The sequence below is a fragment of the Triticum urartu genome, chromosome 3 (assembly GCF_003073215.2).
Source record: "Triticum urartu cultivar G1812 chromosome 3, Tu2.1, whole genome shotgun sequence".
NCBI classification, from domain to species: domain Eukaryota; kingdom Viridiplantae; phylum Streptophyta; class Magnoliopsida; order Poales; family Poaceae; genus Triticum; species Triticum urartu.
Window position 1 is genome coordinate 516450883 of NC_053024.1, and position 9367 is coordinate 516460249.

Below are 9367 nucleotides of genomic sequence, written 5' to 3' on the forward strand. Positions count from 1 at the left end.
AGTGACCTTTGCAAAGGGCACTCCATAACTAACTACTGATTTCGTAACTCCCACGGGCAGTGGCGCGGCTATGTCCCGCCAACCGTGAGGCAGTAGCTTGCTTCGCCTGAAGGCAGCCGATTCATGGGCTGGCCCAGTATAGCATTGACGTCAGTAGCTTGCTTCGCCTGAAGGCAGCCGATTCATGGGCTGGCCCAGTATAGCATTGACGTCACGCCCAATTTTTCCTTTTGTTTATCTACTAGTTCTATTTTTATTTTTATTTTTATTCTCATTTTCCATTTTTTTTCTTTTATTTTTTAAAGTTTTTTTAGGCAATCTCACGAAGCTTTTAATTTTTAAGTGTTTATTCTTTTGTTTTTGAGGGGATGAGGGGATTCTAAGTTTTTTTTGGTAACTCTGAGGTGATTATAAGTTTTTTTTTTGTTTGAGAACTCTGAGGGGATTCTGAGTGTTGTTCATTCGAACTGTACTCCTCGAGCCCATCTATTATCCGAGCGAAGCCCACAGTGCCACGCTATATAAGCCAAGTGCCCCCATAGGGTTTTCCAGCGGCGGAACAAACCCGAACGCATCCTGTGGATCACACCTTCTCGTCTCCCACCTCTCCGCCGGCGGCCAACTCCAACCATGGCGGACACGAAGGCCAGCGCGGCGGTCACCCTCCGCACCCGCAAGTTCATGACCAACCGCCTCCTCTCCCGGAAGCAATTCGTACGCACCCTGCCCTCGTCACCGGGGCTCCCAGGATCCATCGCATCTCTCAAATCCCTAACTCTTTCCGGCGCTCCACCTTTCACTTTCAGGTGCTTGAGGTGATCCACCCCGGCAAGGCCAACGTCCCCAAGGCGAGACATCGATCACACAAAATGGAGGCTGTTCAGGTGGCGATCTAGCGATCTCATCGTCTGGGTTTCTCTGTGCAGGCGGAGCTCAAGGATAAGCTGGCCAAGATGTACGACGTGAAGGACGCCAACTGCATCTTCGTGTTCAAGTTCCGCACGCATTTCGGGGGCGGCAAGTCCACTGGATTCGGTCTCATCTACGACAACCTCGAAGCAGCCAAGAAGTTCGAGCCCAAGTACCGCCTGATCAGGGTATGTTGCCATTGCGCTGATTTAGTTATGGAATCAGATGCTTTTTTATCAGGCTCGATCGTTCTTTGCCACGTGTAGTCCAGCCCTAATCATCATTAGTATCGCTATCACAATGTGTAGCAATGCATGCTAATCTGCTAAAAGAATAGTACTCCCTCCGTTCACTATTATAAGATGTTCTAACTTTTTTATAAATCGGATGTATGTAGACACATTTCAGTGTGTTTTTTCGCTCATTTCAGTCTGTATCTAGTCCATATTCAAATATTCAAAACATTTTATAATAGTGAACGGCCTGAACGGAGGGAGTAGTAGTTATTTGGCTTTCACTGCCTAGATGTTTCAGGTTGGTCATACTGTTTTCATGTGCGTATCTAGATGACAAATTTATTGCTGCGGCACTAGATTTCTTTGGGGCACTGCTGACTTGTTGTAAATTGTGTTCCTGACTTGTTGTATTCTGTGCCTCCTGTTTGCAACAGCATAGTGACTGCCATGCATCATAGATTTATATTATGGTATGGTGTCTGTGATGTTCAGAAACAAATTTATGGATGGGGGATACATGTGCATAATTTTGTATCATGTTTTCTTGCATTGAACCGCTCTGTGTTCTGTTGTCTCCACATTTTAGTTAAAGCCCATACAGATGTAGAGTGCGGATATTCCATTTAACGCAAATTTGCAACACTAAAAAGAGTAATCATCAATTAGGTAAGTCTCAATCTCCTAGGACTAGTATATATGCGGCAACAACAATTAGGTCTGATATTCCTTTGTTGATCGATGGTGTTAAAGAGTAATACATGACAATAAAAAAAGGCATGTAAATATTTAGTTACGCAGTTTTTAATTGATGTTGCTGGATTTGTAATTGTTATGAAGAGGAATAAAACAGCTGTTGGTGTGTTTGGTTCTGAATTTTCAATGCATGGTGGTATTTATTTTTATATTCTGCCACGAATGTTATTCCTGTAACTAAATAACTTCCTCTGTTCCCTTTCCCAGAATGGTCTTGCTACTAAGGTTGAAAAGTCTCGCAAGCAAATTAAGGAGCGTAAGAACAGATCTAAGAAGATCCGTGGTGTCAAGAAGGTGAGTTACTTATGCATGATCTGTTGGCTACTTTCTAGTGCTCACTATGATCGTTTGTGTTGATATTTTTGGCTTGTGCAGACCAAGGCTGATGCCGGGAAGAAGAAGAAGTAAACATTCATTCACATTAGATCTACACTCTCGGCGGTTTAGTGGCGGCGGCATCATTATGTCCTTATTAGTTTTTTTCTCCTCCTCACTGAAGTGAGGTTTTTCTCGTTCCTGGATGTGAACCTAGCTGGTTTGGAATAACGCCTTTTGACATTTACATCCATGCTTTGAGGTTAGAGCTAAAGTGTTCATGAAAACTTTAACAAGGCAGCTTTCTCGTCCAAATTAGTGTGTAATATGCAGTTTCTTTTGTTGTCTGTCCACTCCATTTATGCACTTGTTCATTTTGATTATGCACTTTCTCCCTGCATGCTTAATTGAAGTCGTGTTTGGCTAGGGCATGCTGTCGCAGCATCCCTGATTCGTAGTAAGCAACTGATTTATGATTTCTCGCATTGGTTGTTGGTATTTATGACATATCAGTGCATCCGAAATTGCCAAAGTAGAAATATTATTACACTGCATAACTGTGGAGTAGCATTACATGTCTTCATTAGGTATGCTGATGGTCCTCCGCAGGCAGCACAGCCTATGTACGTATTGGTACGCTGGCCGTGCTGCGGTGCGGAGTCGGCCTCAGTTTCTGTTCCTGACGGCGCTCTTGACCATGTTCCCCGGAAGGGAGGACGAGGGCGTGACGGCCTTGCGTATCTTGAAGATGTTCCACGCCGTCCCGACGGTGTGGCCGACCGTCGCGAACGCGTCTCCGGTCGCCTCCCCTGCGCTCTCTCCATACCTGCAGCAGAAGCTAGTCAGTCAACTGCTGCGTTCCAAATGCTGATCTGATTTTCCATATGGCCTGGCTTGAGGTGCTGATGTTGTTACCTCTTGGACACTGCACCGGAAACAACGTTGGAGGTTGCAGCAAGCGACCTCCTCTCGGCAGCCTCTACCGCGTCCATAACTTTATCTGTCACACAGGAAGAAGGCAACCGATGTAATCTCTCAAAAGATTTGGTCGTTACGGCGAGGTCCCGTGGGTGTTTCCAGGGCACTAGAGTACTCACTGATGGCGTCGAGAGAGGCGATAACGACCTCTCCGGGGACGGTGGAGAGGAGGGCTTTCCCTTGGTTGGAACGGAGCAGCGGTGCGGCCATGGACCCTGTCACCGAGATGACCGTGTCCAGCATCGTCTTGCTCATCTTCTCCGTCATCTCCGACAGCTTCCTCACCCTGAGCAACCAAGATCAGATCAGTAGTGATGAATGGGTGATGAACAAGTGAGCAACTCACACCAGGATGAAAGAGATACTGTTAGTCGAGTTACTACCTCTTGAGGCTCTTGTTGACTCCTCCACGCTTCGCCGGACCTGCCTGGCTGCTCCCGTCAGCTCCACCGGTGCCGCCGAAGCGTTTGCTCGCGCCGCCGGCTGCTTGAGGGTTTATCAGGTTGGCTCCCTTTTGAACCTGCACGGCAGTGGATTCAGAGCGGTCACCTTGTGGTAGATAAACAACGACAGAAGGGACGAAGCAGAGGGGAGTACGTACCTGGCTGGCGTAGGCCTCGCTGCACATGAAGATGCCTTTGACGAGGTGGCCGGTGCCGGCGCCGATGGCCTTGGCGAGCACGTTGTTGTAGCTCTCCACCTTGGGCGAGAAGTCGTTCCAGTACGCGTCGGGCGACGCCGACGCCGGCGGCGGCGGCCTCGAGCCCCTCGACGGCGCGGAAGGCGTGGAGAAGCAGGAGTTGGACTTGAGGAGCGCGTCGAAGGACGGCAGCAGCGCGGCGTCGGCGAAGGAGACGCCGTAGTTGAGCAGCCCGCCGTCCTTGTCCGGCAGCGTGAAGAGGTAGTGCAGGCGGTCGAGTTTGACCACGGGCTCGTCCCTCGCCAGCGGCCAGCCGAGGTCGCGGCCGACGCGCACCACGGTGGTCACCGCCACGTCGTCCTTGAAGATCCTCACGACGGAGAGCTCGCCGCGGCCGAGCTCGAGGGGTCCCTCGGAGCCGGCCACGAGGTGCACCGCCGCGCCCGGGACGCGCAGCAGCGTCTCCTCCCGGATGCCGCCCCTCGGCCTCGACGACGACGACGACGACATGGCGCCCCCACCGCAGCAGCCCATGAACTTCTATCTAGCCGCTACAGATTAAGATGAGCGATTCGGCTGTGGAGAACTGGCAAGCAAGCTGGCTGCCCGGGACGCATTGGCTCTGAGATGCATATATATCATGTCGGCCGGGAGAAAGAACGAACAGGACGCGCACGGAATAAATCTTTCTGCAACTTTCTCACTCCTTTGCGGCCGCCTTTATTCCATTCTTCAGGGTTAATACATTCGGAGACACCTTGGACACACATTCCTTGTCTGCACAAGCCATACACATATATGTACACAATAATATTCTGACAAGAAAAGGGAATAATAAAAGTATGAAGATAGCTATCGCATCAACAGTTGCACTCCCACCAAAGGCGAGGAGTCGACAGGCGAGAGCGAGCAACGAAACGGAATGAGGGTTGCAATTTTTGCCGACGTGAATGAAGAACAGATGCAAGCTGTCAGAGTGCGCTCCTTCGATTCCTCGTCTTCTCTACCACAACATGAAAGTTTTTCTCCATATGGTTCTAACACTCTGTCGATGACTCCAGTGCGAACTTTGGAAGCGATGCTGAGTTGCTGACATGAGCGAATCGTCCACGAATTCCATATGCAATGTCTATTTTCAGCTTCATAACCGAATTAGCATCACACTGAGGCAGTTTGATGAATGTTGTGGTATACTGCTGCCATGGCTTCTGAATCAAAGGAACTATCGGATTGAGCTAATAATCTTCATCAGCCTGGAGGTACTGAGAATAGTTAGCCGCCAAGAGAGCGGCCCCAAGGCCCGAGCCGTCATTGGCCGGTTTAATCACAACCGAGGGTGCCAGGTCCTCCCCAAGCATATCACTCAGAGTCCTCTCCATGCACTCGCTGAAGAAAGTATAGTACTTGTAGACTCCGCCGTCCACGGCGATTACTGTCCTTCGCTTATCGGGGCTGTCAGTAGCCCGACCGAGCTTTTTGAGAATGCCATGTATCCCGGCAGCAGCAAGCCGTGCACCACGTGTGGTAATGACCTCGCAAACATCCACGACCAGTTTTCTTGTTTTTCTTGAGGTGCTCTCGATCTGAAAACCATACAAGTCAGAAAAGGAGTTGTTTGGCGGTAGGGATTAAAAAGAATGGCACTGTCACTTAATTTTCATTGACGAGGGTACCTGGAAGATTTCTTTTAGTTTGATACCAACTGTTTCGAGATCAGGTGATACATCATGATGCATCACCAACATGTGAAATGTCCTGGTAGCACAAAAGAAATCAAGCCTTTTGATGACAGTTGTGCGAATACTGAGCAGTTAAGTTTGGTTTGAATAGCTGCCAGCTCATGTATAAACGCAAAGTGAGATGGAAAATTAGTCAAAAAACGCTAAGGGAAGAACCATTCCATTCATTTTCATTGACTTGCTTTTTTTGAAATTAAGACCGCTTAGTACTCTGCAAAGTTTGCACTGCAGGCTGAATCAAAAACTGAAGATATACTCTCATGGAATTGGCTAGCAAGATATTTCTGGTCAGAGGTCTTCTAGTTTAGCCATTGGCACGAAAAAAAATGCAGTGACTGTAGTTTTACTAGTAGCATATCCATACAAGACACAGTAAATATAAGGTCCCACGATTTTCTTGTTTAAGGTGCTCTTTTTGTCGAATTTACAGCTTTACTCATCAATAACTACAGTTAAGAAATAAATTCAACAAAGCATATTTGTAAGCAATTCAGGAGAAGGACTTTCTTTGCATGATAAAGTAGTGGATGATAACGGGAACAACATACTTCAGAATGTATGGGGTCTCTAGTTTTGGAGGTATATTATCACCAAAAAGAGCAGCTTCTTGAGCCATCTGTAGCAAGATTCTCCGGACAATTTCCCCCATATACATACCAGAGGTCAACTTCTCATAATTCTGGAAGGAAATTGTCTTATCCACGCTCATCAACCATAAAACAGGGAAGTGCCATTACTTTATATCAAGGGCGACACCACATACCTGTTCTCCAGGATTCAAACTTTCTGCATCCAAAGCTTGATCAAATTCAGTGAGTGGAAGATGAGCGGACTTGAAATTTCCCCACTCCATGTTTATTACCTGTTACAAACCAACTAATTAAAATAATCATATCTTTTTTTCGAGGGGATTAAAATCATCATATCAATGGGGTAAAAGCCATTCTTCACTGTTATCACCATTTCTTGTTCTTGTGACACTGTAAGTAATAGAAGCAAAATAGTTTGTGCGATCTATGCAGCCTTGCAAAGTTGCATTCATGGGTACAGAACAGACACTCACCATATCTCCGGACATGGGCAGGGGGGCATGCCATTTAGGAATTGCATGTGCATTCTCTGTGTATGCTGCATTAGTACCAGTTCCCAGTATTACGGCAATCATAGTATCATCATCTACATACCTTCCAGCAGCCAGAGTCCCAACGGTATCATTCACCTACAGAATAGTCCTATATTTCAGTCTATATTAACAGATAGACCTGACATTTAACCCAGTAAGCATAATGTACATATAAGAAGAAACAAACCAATGTTGAGACTTTCATAACAAGTCCTTGACGTTTTATAGCCTCGTTTAATTCAGCCACGATATCCTTGCCAACCTGACTTCAAAGTAAACATGCAGGTACATTATTCATAGCTATTTATACAGTGACAAATCATATAAGCATATCGCCAAACTGAAAGTCCAAAGAAACTACAGGATTTTCCCCATTTAAACTTTTTGATACGGGATGATACTGGACATTGTTTTGTATAACTTGAAAAAAAAAATCACGTTCATGTGTTAGCATCTTTGATTTGGTTTTCAAATAGGCTAGGTACAATAAACTGACCATTTCCTCAATTGCAAAACCCTTTGTCCACTTGATAAGTGTGCCGGATGAAATCGAAGTTTGCTTCACTGGAAAGGAGAATGTAAAACCGAGTTGTCTTAGAGTGCCCTCCGGAAGATGATAATCTTCACCCTCAGAGGCAACAAACTTTGCTAAAGCAGCGGCGATAAAATCAAATAGTTCCTGAAAATTTACGCCAAGTATGCAAGGTTAGCAAAAAAAAGGAGAGATGAACATTATGGCAAATGGACATGATCGTTACATGCGAGCTTCTGGACATTAAATGCTGCGGAATGGATACCCCTACAGATTCTTGCTTGATAACTCGCTGTTCCTTGCCCCCTAATTGAACTCGTAAAACACGGAAGTTTGTTCCTCCGAGGTCAAGTGCATAAAATAGCCCTTTCTCATCCCTAAAATGGTTGCATAAGTGAGATTAAATGATGTACTGAAAATGCAGCTCAATTCAACAGTTGCAACATAGGACAGTCACACAAGTACATATGCTAATGCTATGCAATATTGGTGAATGCCTCTGCTGCAATTGTACAATTAAATTTCTTGATATAGTTCTGTTTCACCATTTTGTATAATTACAGGCACAAGAAGGAACAGGAAAGCACACATTTCCCCTAAAAAAACGCACATTTCGTAATAATCGATCTTGACCGAAGAGGTGGGGGGGGGGGGGGGGGGGGGGGGGGGGTTTACCCGGAGGGGAGGGAGTCAACGTAGGTGACGAGCATCTTGAGCTTGCTCCCGTCCTCGGAGGCGAGCCCCGCGCGCATCTCCACGTCCATCGCGTCCGACACCTGCAGCAGCCGCGCCGCCGGCGCCGCGCACCGCTCCTGCAGGTCCGACAGCACGGCGGCCACGCGCGCCCACCGCTTCGCCTCCCGCAGCCTCTGGCGCACGGCAATGGCAGCTGCGGCCGCGACCACCGCCGCAGCCGCTAACGCCGCTGCCTTCCGCATCGATGCCGCTGGGTTCGCCTGCCCTTCGCGGCTTCGCCCTCGGTGGTATTCGTGAGTTGTGACTATACTCGTGAAAGAGTGAGAGTCAACCGTTGACTTCTACAGTAAACTGAAAGCTGGTCCAATTCGTCGTTCGGCCAATCGGCCTGAATCTGAAGTCTAAACAACAACGACGAGACTTGGGACGTTTCGTCGGATTGGTTCGTTTAATGTATTTTTCAGACAAAGATAAAAAGAAATTGCAGGGAGAAAGCTAATTGATTTGCACATTGTACCTTCGTTGCAAAATACTCCATCTGCATAAAAAATAAGACGTTAATGTGAAAAACATTTTATATTTTGATAGAGAGAAGTACATGGTTACTTTCGATCAAACACTGTAACGAGCGTACTTTCCTTCGTTTGTGTTTAGTGAGTGTTTGGTTGGGCCGTGGCTTTTAAAAGGCTGATTGTAGTCCGAGATTGACGATATCTCCATGGAGCTCGCCTCAACCGTCTCAACTTTTCGGGTCTTCTATCTAGGCTTGCCGCTCTCTATGTGCAAGGGCTCGGACTCCTCTCTACTATCACTGGTGGAGCATATGGAGAGCAGACTTTCCACCTGGCGAGCATCACTGCTTTCTCGTGGGGAACGATTGGCGCTTGTCTGACACGTGCTAGCCGCGATGCCCCTGCACCTTCTCTTGACCATGGCACTATGCCCTGTGATCCTCATCATGCACGATTTTCTTTGGCACGGACGGCGCGACGCGAATGGAAGTAATTGCCTGGTCGAAAGTGCAACTATCCCTGAGTGGTTTTGGTAATTCCTAACAACATATAGCTCATTGAGCTAATGCTACTTGAAGATAAATATTTCAGGAAAAGCTCAATGATTGGCAATGGCATGGATTAGAAAGTGGACCCCTCAAAATGCTAAGGACAAAAGGATTGGCTCAAGCTCAAAGCACAAGACTCTACATTTCATTTTTAGTGATCCAAGATCACAGTGAGTCCATAGAAAAAGCCAATACTATTAAGAGGGGATGAGGTGTTGCTTAATGAGGTTCTTACTCAAAGTGCTTAGTGATATGCTCCACAACCCTCAATCACTTTCTCATATCCAAATATATCCCAAACCAAAAGTCAAACTCGGCCCCACCAATTTGATCTATCCGGCACCACCGAGTTCACTTGACATAGCCACTGCCACAAACCCTAGTCT

At 46.9% G+C, this 9367-nt stretch overlaps 3 protein-coding genes across 4 annotated transcripts; 1 reads left to right on the plus strand and 2 right to left on the minus strand.

The window, feature by feature from the left end:
• Positions 1–386: 386 nt before the first annotated feature.
• Positions 387–2560, plus strand: LOC125544735 (40S ribosomal protein S24-1-like). Its single transcript, XM_048708483.1, has 5 exons — positions 387–714; positions 807–848; positions 927–1097; positions 2106–2192; positions 2274–2560. Exons 1-5 carry the CDS (start codon positions 631–633, stop codon positions 2304–2306), a joined length of 417 nt encoding a protein of 138 aa, XP_048564440.1. The 5' UTR covers positions 387–630; the 3' UTR covers positions 2307–2560.
• Positions 2561–2737: 177 nt separating this feature from the next.
• LOC125544734 (senescence/dehydration-associated protein At4g35985, chloroplastic-like) lies at positions 2738–4511 on the minus strand. The gene is made up of 5 exons (XM_048708482.1): positions 3793–4511; positions 3575–3711; positions 3311–3477; positions 3129–3213; positions 2738–3039 (listed from the first exon to the last, which is right to left on the minus strand). The coding sequence occupies exons 1-5, from the start codon at positions 4363–4365 to the stop codon at positions 2880–2882; spliced, it is 1122 nt and encodes a 373-aa protein (XP_048564439.1). The 5' UTR covers positions 4366–4511; the 3' UTR covers positions 2738–2879.
• On the minus strand, positions 4512–8298 carry LOC125544733 (hexokinase-9-like). Of its 2 annotated transcripts, none has more exons than XM_048708480.1 (9): positions 7901–8298; positions 7491–7602; positions 7190–7372; positions 6881–6955; positions 6634–6789; positions 6334–6432; positions 6119–6249; positions 5505–5586; positions 4512–5414 (listed from the first exon to the last, which is right to left on the minus strand). In XM_048708480.1, the coding sequence occupies exons 1-9, from the start codon at positions 8161–8163 to the stop codon at positions 5067–5069; spliced, it is 1449 nt and encodes a 482-aa protein (XP_048564437.1). In that variant the 5' UTR covers positions 8164–8298; the 3' UTR covers positions 4512–5066. The 2 variants fall into 2 exon arrangements, with proteins under 2 accessions (XP_048564437.1, XP_048564436.1); XM_048708479.1 differs by having other exon boundaries at positions 7452–7602; positions 7901–8297.
• Positions 8299–9367: the final 1069 nt, after the last annotated feature.

Bases quoted from the DNA above. Each gene is read 5' to 3' on its own strand.
- LOC125544735 (XM_048708483.1), top strand. From the start codon at position 631: ATGGCGGACACGAAGGCCAGCGCGGCGGTCACCCTCCGCACCCGCAAG. The intron at 715-806 runs GTACGCACCCTG...TTTCACTTTCAG, and splicing joins TCCTCTCCCGGAAGCAATTC to GTGCTTGAGGTGATCCACCC. The intron at 849-926 runs GCGAGACATCGA...TTCTCTGTGCAG, and splicing joins GCAAGGCCAACGTCCCCAAG to GCGGAGCTCAAGGATAAGCT.
- LOC125544734 (XM_048708482.1), bottom strand. From the start codon at position 4,365: ATGGGCTGCTGCGGTGGGGGCGCCATGTCGTCGTCGTCGTCGTCGAGG. The intron at 3,712-3,792 runs GTACGTACTCCC...ACTGCCGTGCAG, and splicing joins GCGAGGCCTACGCCAGCCAG to GTTCAAAAGGGAGCCAACCT. The intron at 3,214-3,310 runs GTGAGTACTCTA...CCTGTGTGACAG, and splicing joins CGCCTCTCTCGACGCCATCA to ATAAAGTTATGGACGCGGTA.
- LOC125544733 (XM_048708479.1), bottom strand. From the start codon at position 8,163: ATGCGGAAGGCAGCGGCGTTAGCGGCTGCGGCGGTGGTCGCGGCCGCA. The intron at 6,790-6,880 runs GTTTGTTTCTTC...ACTATTCTGTAG, and splicing joins TTATGAAAGTCTCAACATTG to GTGAATGATACCGTTGGGAC. The intron at 5,587-6,118 runs GTATGTTGTTCC...TTGTGCTACCAG, and splicing joins GAGACCCCATACATTCTGAA to GACATTTCACATGTTGGTGA.